Source organism: Nerophis ophidion, linkage group LG12 (genome assembly GCF_033978795.1).
Source record: "Nerophis ophidion isolate RoL-2023_Sa linkage group LG12, RoL_Noph_v1.0, whole genome shotgun sequence".
Taxonomy (NCBI): Eukaryota; Metazoa; Chordata; class Actinopteri; order Syngnathiformes; family Syngnathidae; genus Nerophis; species Nerophis ophidion.
In genome coordinates this window covers 58727662-58743214 of record NC_084622.1, presented here as the reverse complement: position 1 = coordinate 58743214, position 15553 = coordinate 58727662, and the positions used below count along the sequence as shown (strand labels likewise).

General features: G+C 41.1%; 1 protein-coding gene across 6 annotated transcripts in view; it reads right to left on the bottom strand.

The window, feature by feature from the left end:
• Positions 1 to 652: 652 nt before the first annotated feature.
• The window catches only part of LOC133563632 (UPF0606 protein KIAA1549-like), a 61515-nt gene continuing 46614 nt past the window's right edge, over positions 653 to 15553 (bottom strand). For 5 of the 6 annotated variants that reach the window (XM_061917867.1, XM_061917865.1, XM_061917868.1 and 2 more), the window contains 7 exons: positions 15347 to 15553; positions 15137 to 15278; positions 14643 to 14966; positions 12898 to 12950; positions 10387 to 10535; positions 8645 to 8796; positions 653 to 1733 (listed from right to left, as the gene is read on the bottom strand). The exon at positions 15347 to 15553 is cut by the window's right edge and continues 14 nt beyond it. In XM_061917867.1, the coding sequence (XP_061773851.1) occupies positions 1539 to 1733; positions 8645 to 8796; positions 10387 to 10535; positions 12898 to 12950; positions 14643 to 14966; positions 15137 to 15278; positions 15347 to 15553 (1222 nt within the window). In that variant the 3' untranslated portion in view covers positions 653 to 1538. Of the gene's footprint in view, positions 1734 to 8644; positions 8797 to 10386; positions 10536 to 12897; positions 12951 to 14642; positions 14967 to 15136; positions 15279 to 15346 lie in introns of those variants that run through there. The other variant, XM_061917870.1, reaches the window with a different exon arrangement.

Sequence of the window (15553 nt, the reverse complement as noted above, 5' to 3'; positions counted from 1 at the left end):
TAAGCATATTTAAAATATATTAAATGCTTTTATTTAAACTTGATATAGAATGTATTATACATATTCAAATATACATTTATGAATGTAAATCAAATAAATCAAGTGAATATAATACTATTCATATATGTATATATTTATTTCTAAATATATGTATACCCATATTAAAACAATGAATTTAATCTAATATAACATGTATCACAACAATATTTAAATAATCAAATTCAATAATACACCTTATAGATGTATTAACAAAAGATATATATTCAGAAATATAATACAGTTTATAATATACATATGTTAAAACACTTGATAGAATTATATATAATAAAATGTATACATATTGTTAAATATATACTAAATTAAATCCCTGCATTGATACTTAACAGATTAAACAAAGTGAAATAAATTACAAGGCTCACATCATTAGGAGATGAATGCAAATGTGTTCTTGTCATTATTGGGTGTGATGCCCCTCAAAAGAGTGTAATCTGTTCCCAAAAGGTCATGCGTTGAAAATATGCATTTGTAATCACAAAACAACATTTAAATGTCATCCCCTAAAGGATGCACAGCAATAGTTCTAAAACCCATTTTGTAAAACCTATATACTTGAAATAAAATGTGACTTCATGTTCAGAAAAAGAAGCCGGTCCAGTATTCCAATCAGTTTAATGACTTTTATGTTGTACATAATAACACAAGGCATGGCAATAAAAAAAACATTCTAAAAAGCACATAAACACGACTGATTCATAAATACAGTACCCTGTGTTAAAAAAAGGCAAATTTTAAATACTGCATGAAAACAGTGATGGTGATTTAGTAAACACATTACAGGTCAATGTATTATTTCACACGACCAATCCAACCTGCCTTTTTTTTCTTCAAACTCATCCAAACCTGAGCACTAAGTAGTCTGCATACAGTGCAGCAGAACACAGCTTGGTACATACAGTACCCATCATGGCCAAGTACTTACCTTCTCCATGATCTACCTTTTGAAAAAGGAGGGTTTCAAGGCATTTGTGTCGCTAACGATGCCTAAACATTGTTTCACAATAAAGTACAAAACAGGACTTAAATGCAAAAAGTCCATAAAAGTTCCAGAAGTAAGAGTTCTGACTAATCTAAGACGTAGGTAGCGTAATGTAGTCTGTGTAGTACACACTTCCTGCCTGCTTGAACTATGACCTTACTGTGGGTCAGGTGACCTCCTTCACAGTGTCAAGGCAAAACATGGCTCATCGTGGCAGCACGCATGAAGTGGAACTTGACGGCAACAAAAAAAAAACGTGTACATGAGAACCATGACACTTTAAAAAAAACAAACTGTAGGTCCAACTTCTTCATGCTGTTGTTCATGTAACACTGTCTCATAGCGATATACAGGAGGTGGCTGCATTGTCACGAATAATCTCCAAAAGTGCAGTCAGAAAACATGAATCAACTAACCTGTGTGATGTTGAGCAGGAATTTCTCTCTGCTGTACACTTCCATGGGAAGCATGGGCACATTTTGCACGCACAGTTCCAGTTACCTCAGCTGTGGTAGCTGGACAAAGAGCCCTGCTTCTGTGAGAGGCGCAACAGTTCCTCCCGGATGGCCTTAATCAAGGAGGCCGAGGACTGGGTGGGAGGGGTCGTGGCCAATGGGGGCGGGGCTGAGAGGTAATCCACACCAGTGTCCAGGTGAGCAGGAGGAGCTGAGGGCTCCCTGAGGACACTCCTGGGCATCTGGGAAATGGAAAGACACACACACAGCCTTAGGCACAATCTAAAACATGCATACAACTTAAACATATCCACTCTTATGCTGTAGATCAGTGGTTCTCAACCTTTTTTCAGTAACATTTTTTAAATTCAAGTGCCCCCTAATCACAGCAAAGCAATTTTGGTTGAAAAAAAGAGATAAAGAAGTAAAATACAGCACTATGTCATAAGTTTCTGATCTATTAAATTGTATTACAGTGCAAAATATTTCTCATTTGTAGTGGTCTTTCTTGAACTATTTGGAAAAAAAGATATACAAATAACTAAAAACTTGTTGAAAAATAAACAAGTGATTCAATTATAAATCAAGATGTCTACACATAGAAGTAATCATCAACTCAAAGAGCCCTCTTTGGGGATTGTAATAGAGATCCATCTGGATTCATGAACTTAATTCTAAGAAATATTTAACATCAATATTTATGGTGGCAGAGGGGTTAGTGCGTCTGCCTCACAATAGGAAGGTCCTGCAGTCCTGGGTTCAAATCCAGGCTCGGGATCTTTCTGTGTGGAGTTTGCATGTTCTCCCCGTGAATGCGTGGGTTCCCTCCGGGTACTCCGGCTTCCTCCCACTTCCAAAGATATGCACCTGGGGATAGGTTGATTGGCAACACTAAAAAATTGGCCCTAGTGTGTGAATGTGAGTGTGAATGTTGTCTGTCTATCTGTGTTGGCCCTGTGATGAGGTGGCGACTTGTCCAGGGTGTACCCCGCCTTCCGCTCGATTGTAGCTGAGATAGGCGCCAGCGCCCCCCGCGACCCCAAAAGGGAATAAGCGGTAGAAAATGGATGGATGAATGGATGGATTTATGGAACATGTCCACAAAAAAATCTAGCTGTCAACACTGAATATTGCATTATTGCATTTCTTTTCACAGTTTATGAACTTACATTCATATTTTGTTGAAGTATTATTCAAAAAATATATTTATAAACGATTTTTTAAATTGTTGCTATTTTTTAGAAAATTTTTCAAAAATCTCACGTGCCCCTTGGCATACCTTCAAGTACCCCCAGGGGTACGCGTACCCCCATTTGACAACCACTGCTGTATATGACAGTATTGCTTGCTCTCTTTCCCCTACTGGTCCATCTGGCACAATGCGTGCAGATAATAATTGCGGCAAGTTAAAGTACATTTAAGGCACATTTTTAACAAAGATTGGCAACAAAATGTGATGATGTTTGCCATCCTTCTATAAAGTTCCATGAAATCAGTTACTCCACAAGCTAACTACATTATCAGTTATCAGTACCTGTCTGTGGCGCCCACAAATGTAATGTTACAAACTTTGTCGACAGCAATCCCAATATAGATTTTTTTAAAATTCAGATATACAAATTTGTTGCAATTATGAATGATCCATCCATCCATCCATTTTCTACCGCTTATTCCCTTTCGGTGTCGCGGGGGGTGCTGGCGCCTATCTCAGCTACAATCGGGCGGAAGGCAGGGTACACCCTGGATAAGTTGCCACCTCATCGCAGGGCCAACACAGATAGACAGACAACATTCACACTCACATTCACACACTAGGGACCATTTAGTGTTGCCAATCAACCTATCCCCAGGTGCATGTCTTTGGAGGTGGGAGGAAGCCGGAGTACCCGGAGGGAACCCACGCATTCACGGGGAGAACATGCAAACTCCACACAGAACGATCCCGAGCCTGGATTTGAACCCAGGACTGCAGGAACTTCGTATTGTGAGGCAGACGCACTAACCCCTCTGCCCCCGTGAAGCCGGTACCTAAACCTTTACTGAATATTCTATTTTTGGCAAAGATGGCGATGAGTGTACGCTACCGGTGTACTTTGCCAGGAGTTCTTACTTGAATTCAATTTGTGTTCAAAAACTGTGTTGATCTTGCCCACCTTTTTTTATTACTGTTTTTAATACTGGGTTTTAAGGGTGGCTTTTTAAGGGATGGCTTCACAGTGGAAGAGGGGTTAGTGCATCTGCCTCACAATATGAAGGTCCTGAGTAGTCAGGGTTCAATCTCGGGCTCAGGATCTTTCTGTGTGGAGTTTGCATGTCCTCCCCGTGAATGTGTGGGTTCCCTCCGGGTCCTCCGGCTACCTCCCACTTCCAAAGACATGCACCTGGGGATAGGTTGATTGGCAACACTAAATTGGCCTTAGTGTGTGAATGTTGTCTGTCTATCTGTGTTGGCCCTGCAATAAGGTGGCGACTTGTCCAGGGTGTACACCGCTTTATGCCCGCTTGTAGCTGAGATAGGCACCAGCGCCCCCCGCGACACCAAAGGGAATAAGCGGTAGGAAATGGATGAATGGATGGATGGATGGTTTAAAGGGTGTCCCAACTTTTTCACTCCCAATGATACTGATATTTGGCAGAAACCGGTATTACTCCAATCAGCACAAATCATCGTAACATACTTTTATTATTTGATAGTGTGTAATGTTAGAAAAGGTCTGACGAAGTAAAATTATGATAAAACATTGAAAAACACAAACTTAATTTATGTTTCTGTTAATGCGTTTTTTTGGCAACAATACAGTAATTCATAAAAATAAGCGCATCCAGACTTGCTTGTTAGTGGATACTTTCTAATACGCTTCTGTGTTATTCCAGTGACGTTAATCTATGGAAATTACCCAATACGTTCGGAGCGGACAATTCAAAATAGCTGACTGAATTTGTGGCATTTTTGTGATGTTTAGACGGTATTCTCACATATTTTGCGGATTGTAAAAACAATTGGATATGGTCTAATGGATACAATAAAACACAATCAAGCATATAAAGTCAACTTGTTGTTCCACTCTACTGGTACTTTAAGGACAATCAATACATACAGTATGTCTGTGTCAGGCTTGCTACTGACAGTTTGGTTTTCCTCTGTGTCTGTGTTTCAGAATCACTTCCTGTCAGCCTTCTTATTTTAGTTCAATTTCTTGCTTGTCTCCCTGAGCGCTCTTTTCCCTCACCTCTCCCTGATTGGCAGACTGGCACACCAGGTTGTAGTTGTCAATCAGGCTCCTATTTATGCCTGCCTCGCTCACTAGTCAGGGCTCGATGATTGTTTCCCGTTTCCCTGCATGTGCACTTACCAGTTGCACTATTAGCTTTTTGACATTAAAGATATTAAAGGGCTTCACGGTGGCAGAGGGGTTAGTGCGTCTGCCTCACAATACGAAGGTCCTGAGTAGTCAGGGTTCAATTCCGAGCTCGGGATCTTTCTCTCTGGGTACTCCGGCTTCCTCCCACTTCCAATCACATGCACCTTGGGATAGCTTGATTAGCAACACTAAATTGGCCCTAGTGTGTGATTGTGAGTGTGAATGTGTCCAGGGTGTACACCGCCTTCCGCCCGATTGTAGCTGAGATAGGCACCAGCGCCCCCCGCGACCCCAAAGGTAATAAGCGGTAGAAAATGGATGGATGGATGGACATTGAAGTCATGTTTTTCTGCGCTACGCCTGCCATCTCTGCATCTTGGGGGTCGAAACCAACAGCAGTTCCTGACAGTCTAGCTTCTGTGCTATCTGGTAGTTGCTAGATTCTAGTAGTCTACAGCAGTGGTTCTCAAATGGGGGTACGAGTACCCCTGGGGGTACTTGAAGGTGTGCCAAGGGGTACGTGAGATTTTTTAAAAATATTCTAAAAATAGCAACAATTCAAAAATCCTTTATAAATATATTTATTGAATAATACTTCAACAAAATATGAACGTAAATTCATGAACTGTGAAAAAAAATACAACAATCCAAAAATTAGTTTTGAGAGCTAGATTTTTTGTGGACGTGTTCCATAAATATTGATGTTAAAGATTTCTTTTTAGTGAAGAAATATTTAGAATTAAGTTCATGAATCCAGATGGATCTCTATTACAATCCCCAAAGAGGGCACTTTAAGTTGATGATTACTTCTATGTGTAGAAATCTTTATTTATAATTGAATCACTTGTTTATTTTTCAACAAGTTTTTAGTTATTTTTATATCTTTTTTTCCAAATAGTTCAAGAAGGACCACTACAAATGAGCAATATTTTGCATTGTTATAAAATTCAATAAATCAGAATTTGATGACATTGTGCTGTATTTTACTTCTTTATCTCTTTTTTTCCAACCAAAAATGCTTTTGCTCTGATTAGGGGGTACTTGAATTAAAAAAATGTTCACAGGGGGTACATCACTGAAAAAAGGTTGAGAACCACTGGTCTACAGTATAGCCTACCATGTTTACCTTTTGTACATGGCTTTCTTTAAAATACAAGAAAAGCCCAACCTTGTGTGCTTATTTGAGGACGTTGTTAAGGAGGGCATGTTAACCGGTTGTCTTTGCTATAGTAAACGCGCAGCAGGACTGCTTGTATCGGAGTTTACATCAGAGATTAAGGATACAAGCTGACATTATCCGATACTTGCTTTGTTGCTGATGCCAGAATGAGATTTGATATCGATATCACATCAGGACACCCCCACTGGTTATGTTATGCTTATTTGTAGTATTTATTACTGATAAAATACATATCAATACATGGGCTTCACGGTGGCAGAGGGGTTAGTGCGTCTGCCTCACAATACAAAGTTCCTGCAGTCCTGGGTTCAAATCCAGGCTCGGGATCTTTCTGTGTGGAGTTTGCATGTTCTCCCCGTGAATGCGTGGGTTCCCTCCGGGTACTCCGGCTTCCTCCCACTTCCAAAGACATGCACCTGGGGATAGGTTGATTGGCAACACTAAATTGGCCCTAGTGTGTGAATGTGAGTGTGAATGTTGTCTGTCTATCTGTGTTGGCCCTGTGATGATTCGGCGACTTGTCCAGGGTGTACCCTGCCTTCCGCCCGATTGTAGCTGAGATAGGCGCCAGCGCCCCCCGCGACCCCGAAAGGGAATAAGCGGTAGAAAATGGATGGATGGATGGATGGACATGTCCAATAAACTAATTGCAATTAGCCTAACTGTTTTACTGTTACATCGTCTCAGCTTTTCCACTTCTTAAAATACAATTTTTAACAAAATTATATAATTTGGTTATTTTCTCAAGTGTTTTATCTACTTGCTTTTATTGTTAATAGAAAACGCGACGTCATTTTGTTCTGCAGTAAATCTCTCATAAATGTTTGAATGACAAATCATTTTAATAATCAATGTCGTACTTCTGGTACTTTCTTTGGCCCCAAGGTGGCTTATTATTGCAGTCGTAAAAAAAGCAGAGATTTGTTAATTTGCAGAGAACTGCAGTGAGCCAACTTCTCTTCGCTGGGTGGAATGGTTTTGGGTGTTGAGTTGAGAGCAGGTTAACAGGGAAAGTTTTGCAACAAAGTTGGACTCATGCAGAGTATTTATTAAACAGTAAAACTGAGTCACAAACGGTTGGGAGTCTTGTTTGGCCACTCAAGTGGAATATGTGTACAAAGTGACTTGTTTGTTGTGTGAACGTTTGACCATACAATAACCAAGGCAAACCTTTATCGCCGGACTGTAGTCAGTTGGAAGCGTGTCTTAATGAAATTAAACAATGGATGTCCGCTAACTTTTTGCAACTTAATGCCAAAAAAACGGAAATGCTGATTATCGGTCCTGCTAGACACCGACCTCTATTTAATAATACAACTTTAACATTTGACAACCAAATAATAAAACAAGGTGACTCTGTAAAAAACTCTGGGTATTATCTTCGACCAAACTCTCTCCTTTGAGTCACACATTAAAAGCGTTACTAAAACGGCTTTCTTTCATCTCCGTAATATCGCTAAAATTCGCTCCATTTTGTCCACTAAAGACGCCGAGATCATTATCCATGCGTTTGTTACGTTTCGCCTCGATTACTGTAACGTATTATTTTCGGGTCTCCCCATGTCTAGCATTAAAAGATTACAGTTGGTACAAAATGCGGCTGCTAGACTTTTGACAAGAACAAGAAAGTTTGATCATATTACGCCTGTACTGGCTCACCTGCACTGGCTTTAAGATGTGACTTTAAGGTTTTACTACTTACGTATAAAATACTACACGGTCTAGCTCCAGCCTATCTTGCCGATTGTATTGTACCATATGTCCCGGCAAGAAATCTGCGTTCAAAAGACTCCGGCTTATTAGTGATTCCTAGAGCCCAAAAAAAGTCTGCGGGCTATAGAGCGTTTTCCGTTCGAGCTCCAGTACTCTGGAATGCCCTCCCGGTAACAGTTCGAGATGCTACCTCAGTAGAAGCATTTAAGTCTCACCTTAAAACTCATCTGTATACTCTAGCCTTTAAATAGACCTCCTTTTTAGACCAGTTGATCTGCCGCTTCTTTTCTTTCTCCTATGTCCCCCCCTCCCTTGTGGAGGGGGTCCGGTCCGATGACCATGGATGAAGTACTGGCTGTCCAGAGTCGAGACCCAGGATGGACCGCTCGCCTGTATCGGTTGGGGACATCTCTACGCTGCTGATCCGCCTCCGCTTGAGATGGTTTCCTGTGGACGGGACTCTCGCTGCTGTCTTGGATCCGCTTGAACTGAACTCTCGCGGCTGTGTTGGAGCCACAGTATCATGTTAGACCCGCTCGACATCCATTGCTTTCGGTCCCCTAGAGGGGGGGGGTTGCCCACATCTGAGGTCCTCTCCAAGGTTTCTCATAGTCAGCATTGTCACTGGCGTCCCACTGGATGTGAATTCTCCCTGCCCACTGGGTGTGAGTTTTCCTTGCCCTTTTGTGGGTTCTTCCGAGGATGTTGTAGTCGTTATGATTTGTGCAGTCCTTTGAGACATTTGTGATTTGGGGCTATATAAATAAACATTGATTGACATTGATTGATTTATCGAAAATGTTCATGGAAAACCGAAGTAGGGGAATATATAAACGGAGGAAAGACTATACTTTGATAGAAAGACCACAAATAAAGTTATTTCGGTGTCGGCACTCACTGCGTTATCTGGTACTGTTCTGCAGTAACTGTCATCTCGGTAGTTGCTCCAGCTCATGCCACCATTCTGTCCAGGATGACCTCTGACCCCTGCTGGATAACCATTCATTCGGCTTGTCAAGCCCACCTGTGTAAGATGATGAAGCTGGGAGCCTAGTTGCACACGCGCACACACACACACACACACACACACACACACACACACACACACACACACACACACACACACACACACACACACACACACACACACACACACACACACACACACACACACACGCACACACACACGCACACATGCACACAAGTGCATTACATGAGTTTACAGTAACCAATCTAATTTAGTAACTGTTGTCTACAGAGACGTACTCCTTACAGTAAAAGCCTGATAGCATTAGTGTAAGTCACAGCCTCACTTGGGCCCTTTTAATAATTCAAGAGACACTCAGCTCTTTTACGTTGACTTATGGGCTTAAGGTGTCTGACACATTGGGAGTAAGTGTTAAAGTGTGGGGCAGTAGCTCAAACCCAGAAAGTTGTTGAAATTGTGGATCATAAGCATAAACAGACGGTAGCAATTCCCATTTTCCTTTGTCAATACATACTGTAAACCAGGAGTGCCCATTACGTCGATCGCAAGCTACCAGTCGACCGCGGGGGGTGTGTCAGTCGATCTACAGCCAGGCTTTTAAAAAAAATAGACCTAAAAATGAGTGATCATCAATCTTCACCAAGACGTCACTTAAATGACATTCACGGTACCGGAGGGTCTTGTGAGATGACGCTGGCTGCTGCAAGATCATTATTATGAAAATATGACCGAGAGGAAGGCGAGAAAAACTTTTTATTTCAACAGACTCTGGCGCCGTACCTTCCGTCAAAACTCTAAAGGCCGACTGCACATTTCCCATCTTCACAATAAAATCCCTGCTTCATGCTGCCTGCGCTAACTAAATACAGAGTCTCGGAAAACTGGCGTGCACAAGCGATCCCTCAGAAAGCTGGCGTGCACATCACTTGTGCACGCCAGCTTTCCGAGACTCTTATTTTGTTAGCGCAGGCAGCATGAAGCAGGGCTTTTATTGTGAAGATAGGAAATGTGCTGTCGGCCTTTAGAGTTTTGACGGAAGGGACGGCGCGAAAGTCTGTTGCAATAAAAAGTGTTTCTCGCCTTCCTCTCTGTCATTTTTTCATAATAATGAACTGGCAGCAGCCAGCGTCATCTCACAAGACCCTCGGGTGCCGTGAATGTCAATCAAGCAAGCTACGGAAATTGCCGCCAATGTTTTTCTTGTAAAGTGTATGGAAGCTGGATGAATTAGATGCCAAAAACCAACCACTTTCATGTGGTATTGTACAGAAAGGACAACTTTTTTTCTCCTCCATTTGAAAATGTGGGCGTTATCATCATTACTGTCTGATTCCAATCAATGCAAGTCATCAGAATCAGGTAATACACCAACTTATATTCTTGTCTTTGTGAAAGAAAGACATCTATATGTGTTACACATGCTTGTATTATCATTAAACACATTTAACTTGTCTACAAAAATGTCTCTTTCATAAATAAATAAATATAAATGATATATATAAATGAGGTAGATCCCCTCGAGTTGGTCAATTGAAAAGTAGCTCGCCTGCAGAAAAAGTGTGGGCACCCCTGCTGTAAACATTGTGCTGAATGACGCCATTGAAGCAGTAAAAGTAAACCTCGGCAGCGTTAACAGTGGTTTGACTCTGTACCTGTAGTGCCCCCTACTGGTCGCGGTCTCGCTGATGTGGGTGACTCATCAGCATAGAGTCCTCTGCTGGAGTAATGGCTGGCGATCCGGACCTGCTCCCCGGGCCTTGTTGCCTCTCCAGGGGGGAGGTAACTCAGTCCATGATTCTGCCTGAAATGCAACGCACAAAACATCACGTCTAACATCGTACCCTTTTACCTTGTAGACTTTGTTTCTATAAGTAATATACAACTATAAATACTTACTACTTGTATACATTACCACATGCCATGTTTTAAACTACAAACCCTGTTTCCATATGAGTTGGGAAATTGTGTTAGATGTAAATATAAACGGAATACAATGATTTGCAAATCATTTCCAACCCATATTCAGTTGAATATGCTACAAAGACAACATATTTGATGTTCACACCGATAACCCCTTTTTTTTTTTTCAAATAATCATTAACTTTAGAATTTGATGCCAGCAACACGTGACAAAGAAGTTGGGAAAGATGGCAATAAATACTGATAAAGTTGAGGAATGCTCATCAAACACTTATATGGAACATCCCACAGGTGTGCAGGCTAATTGGGAACAAATGGGTGCCATGATTGGGTATAAAAGCAGCTTCCGTGAAATGCTCAGTCATTCAGAGACAAGGACTGGGAAACGGTCACCACTTTGTGAACAAATGCGTGAGCAAATTGTCAAACTATTTAAGAACAACATTTCTCAACAGGCTATTACAAGGAATTTAGGAATTTCAGCATCTACGGTCCATAATACCATCAAAAGGTTCAGAGAATCTGTTGAAATCACTGCAAGTAAGCGAGGATATATCAGACCTTCGTTCCCTCAGGCGGTACTGCATCAAAAAGCGACATCAGTGTGTAAAGGATATCACCACATGGGCTCAGGAACTCTTCAGGAAACCACTGTCAGTAACTACAGTTTGTCTGTAAGTGCAAGTTAAAACTACTATGCAAAGCCAAACCCATTTATCAACAACACCCAGAAACGCCGCCGGCTTCGCTAGGCTTGAGCTCAGCTAAGATGGAATGCTGCAAAGTGGGAAAGTGTTCTGTGGTCTGACGAGTCCTCCAGACCAAAGAGGAAAAGAACCACCAGGACTGTTCAAGGTGCAAAGTTGAAAAGCCAGCATCTGTGATGGTATGGGGGTGTATTAGTGCCCAAGGCATGGGTAACTTACACATCGGTGAAGGCACCATTAATGCTGAAAGGTACATACAGGTTTTGGAAAAACATATGTTGCCATCCAAGCAACGTTATCATGGACGCCCCTGCTTATTTCAGCAAGACAATGCCAAATCACTTGTTACAACAGCCTGGTTTCATAGTAAAAGAGTGCGGGTACTAGACTGGCTTGCCTGTAGTTCAGACCTGTCTCCCATTGAAAATGTGTGGCGCATTATGAAGCCTAAAATACCACAACTGGACTGTTGAACAAATTAAGCTGTACACAAAACAAGAATGGGAAAGAATTCCACCTGAAAAGCTTCAAAAATGTGTCTCCTTAGTTTCCAAAGGTTTATTGAGTGTTGTTAAAAGAAAAGGTGATGAAACACAGTGGTGAACATGCCCTTTCCCAACTACTTTGGCACATGTTGCAGCCATGAAATTCTAAGTTAATTATTATTTGCAAAAAAAAAAAAAAATTTTTATGAGTTTGAACATTACATATCTTGTCTTTGTAGTGCATTCAACTGAATATGGGTTGAAAAGGATTTGCAAATCATTGTATTCCGTTTATATTTACATCTAACACAAGTTCCCAACTCATATGGAAATGGGGTTTGTACAATATTATTCAATTAAGGCCACTATGTCTAACTTGTGTGTTATTTTGTGCTCAGCTGATGTGTAGTTGCTAGCTCCTGCTGTATCTATTGTGAATAACTTGACTCAAATAAAAGAAAAGACGAACCATGTGTGCTTATTGGAGTACATTTAGATACTGAGTGGCTGTCCAGCTTTGCACAAGTAAACATACTACAACACTGCTTGTATCGGAGCTTATATCAGAGATTTTACACGCACGCCGATATCATCCGATACCTGCTTTTTGCCTGTATCGAACCAATATCCGATATCCGGATCAGGACTCCCCTACTCTAAGGACATAAGAACTTTTGCTGTGATTTCTCTTTGCTGTATAAAGATACTTCAATGTTAACCTGTTTAAATCAAGTGGATTTGTTGACCTGCTCTACTTTGTAAGAAAAGACTCTAAAAATCATGCTTGTGAATTAATTATATCTTATGCGCTCATGTGCTTGAGTGCCTCGGCAGCGTTTTTGGGGATATTGCTGGATCTGGTCCATTAAACCAATAAAATAAAGATGGCTCCTTCTAAATTATTCAGATGTCCAGCTTACTGGTTGGCGAGGAAAAGAAGACAAAGTGGTTGACATTATGTAGCATGGATCAATAACAAAGGTTTCGGTCCAGACAAAAGATGATAAAATTCACTTGATTTGTGCCCAAATATTTGTTTTGTGTTCAATACCTTGGCATGGGGCCTTGGAGCAGAGGGGGGGATACGCTCAGGTCACTGAATCTCTGAGGGAAACACAGACAAAAATGTAATCAACAAGAGGGCTAATAAGTTTCATATTGTGTTCTGATGAAATGTTTTTGCAGAATTCCATGATTAATTCATGGTTTGCACCTGTGTTCCAACAGCTGCCGATTAGCATAGACAAATACCCTCAGAGCACCACTTGCCCTTCAGAGAATCTACCGTAATATCTTTGACTATTTGTTTTTAAGACAATACAGCATTACCTCAACTTAAGAGTGCCCAAATCAAGAATGTTTTGAGATAAAAGCTGTTTCTCGGCTAATTGTTGTTTTAAGTTGCAAGCAAACATTAGAGTTACAAGTTGGTGTAGTAAATGTCAGTGAACCACATAAGATCCGCCCAAAACATGTGGTCTTGCTCGCTAGCATTAGCTTATGCTAGAGATGGACATAACTTTGGGCCATGGAAACGTAGAAAGTGAGTGTGAAGGACAGTGCTGAGAAGAAAAAGCGGATGATATTCATTAAATTAAATAAAGAACTAATCAAAAACATGACGGAGATTGTCGCCGACTTGGCAAAGGAGTTTGACATATCACTGCAAGTCTGGACCATACTGAAGCATGTACGATACATGGGTGGTAATTAGACAATACCCATTTTTCGAAGGGAATAAAAACATTTTGGAATCATTATTTCTTTTTTTTTTTTTTTCTCAAATCTCTCAATCACTATCAGCCATAAACAAAAATACTACAAATATTTTATCAACCCTTTGAAGGGCTTTCGATTAAAAGTTTTTAATTAGCACACATTTGCATAACATGAGTTGTTTTACTCATTTTAAAACTGTGACATTATTTAGAAACAAAAAAACCCAAAACTTTTAAAAATAGTAGAAAAAAACAAAAAAAAAAGTTTTGGATATTTTTGATGGACGGGAGTGCTTTGAGAAATTTGAGCAAAGTTAAGAAAAAAATTAAAATACATTTTTTTTTACGCCCCTCAAAAACTTAAAAACTTTAATGTCCTCTTTGGCTTTGAAGATAATTCAAATGTAATGTCCCTAAAGGGTGTGAATGTGAGTGTGAATGTTGTCTGTCTATCTGTGTTGGCCCTGCGATGAGGTGGCGACTTGTCCAGGGTGTACCCTGCCTTCCGCCCGATTGTAGCTGAGATAGGCGCCAGCGCCCCCCGCGACCCCGAAAGGGAATAAGCGGTAGAAAATGGATGGATGGATGTCCCTAAAGGGTTAAATTTGGTTGCTTAATTCAACATTAAGAAACACTGTGCATTGTTAGAATATTCTAGAATATCTACCCTTTTGCTCTATATCTTATTTGACTTAAATGCACTTGATAAAACATTCAAGAGTGGTCACTTTGACGTCTTAGACATGTGTTCTATCCTTCCCTTGCTACTGCAAGGACTCCTGCAAGATGGTCTTTTGATTTTGTTTTTTCTCTTATGTTCACGTTGACTATTATTGCAAAAAACAAGCTCTCGCAGGCATCCTATTTACAGGTTAGGATTTTATGCGTCAAAGACAGGAATGTTTAGCTCCACATTCTCATTCCCAAAATAAACTTTGAGCAATGCTGTAACTTCTACATGTGATCATTTTTATTCAATTTAGTTAAAATCTTCCGGTTGATCTGACCTTTGTTCAGCAAAAGAACCAGGATGTACTCTAACAGCATCTTTATGATGATATTCTGACATACTACTTACACCAGTATAAGAGCCAAGTCCTTGATAGGAGAGGCCCCAAGATCTGGGGCCATGGTCCGGAGGGCTGGTGTCTGAAGGGTTGACATTGACCCCTGGAAGGGTGACCCCGGCTGAACTGCCCTGAGAGGTGGGTGACACAAGGGCAAAGGCGTCATCCAGCAACGAACGCATCTGCTGCCTTGCCTCTTCGATGGAGGGCTGTGGAGCCATATAGGGGGGTGGAGGAGGGGCATGGCCAGGAGGTGAGGAGGAGAAACCAAGGAAGACGTCATCGGTGGGAGATGGGCTTCTGTGAGTTAAACCTGTGGCTTGGTCAAGGTCCGACTGAAATGAATACAAGAGATCCACCACATTGTGTGGTGGGTGCGTGTTCCCGTTATGAGTCAGCCAAACACTTCAGTTTAATTTGGACTGACTCTGGACTCCAATGTAAAGTTATGCTATTCTACACAGTACATTTGAATGACTTTTAAAGAGAATTGTGTTGCACTAACCACAAAGGCCACATTGTTGACCCCAGGATACTTCCTATAAACAGGATCAGTGTCTTCTGAAATGAGGTGATCTTTGTCTGCATCAATCTTTCCTTTTGACTGCTCCTTCATCTGCTGTTTGGGAGATCGAACCCTGCGAGCACTAGGGAACAGAGTTACGTAAATTAATATGATAACGAATCGGCAAGCGGAGACGAAAAAAATAAAGACCTTTTTTGGGGCTCCGTGAAATTCTGTGCATTGTGGTCCATGATCTTATCCATTTGCATTTGTGCTTTCTGGTAGATGTGATCCTGGTCTTTGGCATCCCCAAGGCCACTATCTATGTCATCCATTGCAGGGAAGTCATAGTGTCCCTTCCTCTTGGCACGGAGGCGGATCTTGTTTCGATGGTGCTCAATTTCAGATTTCTGCCTC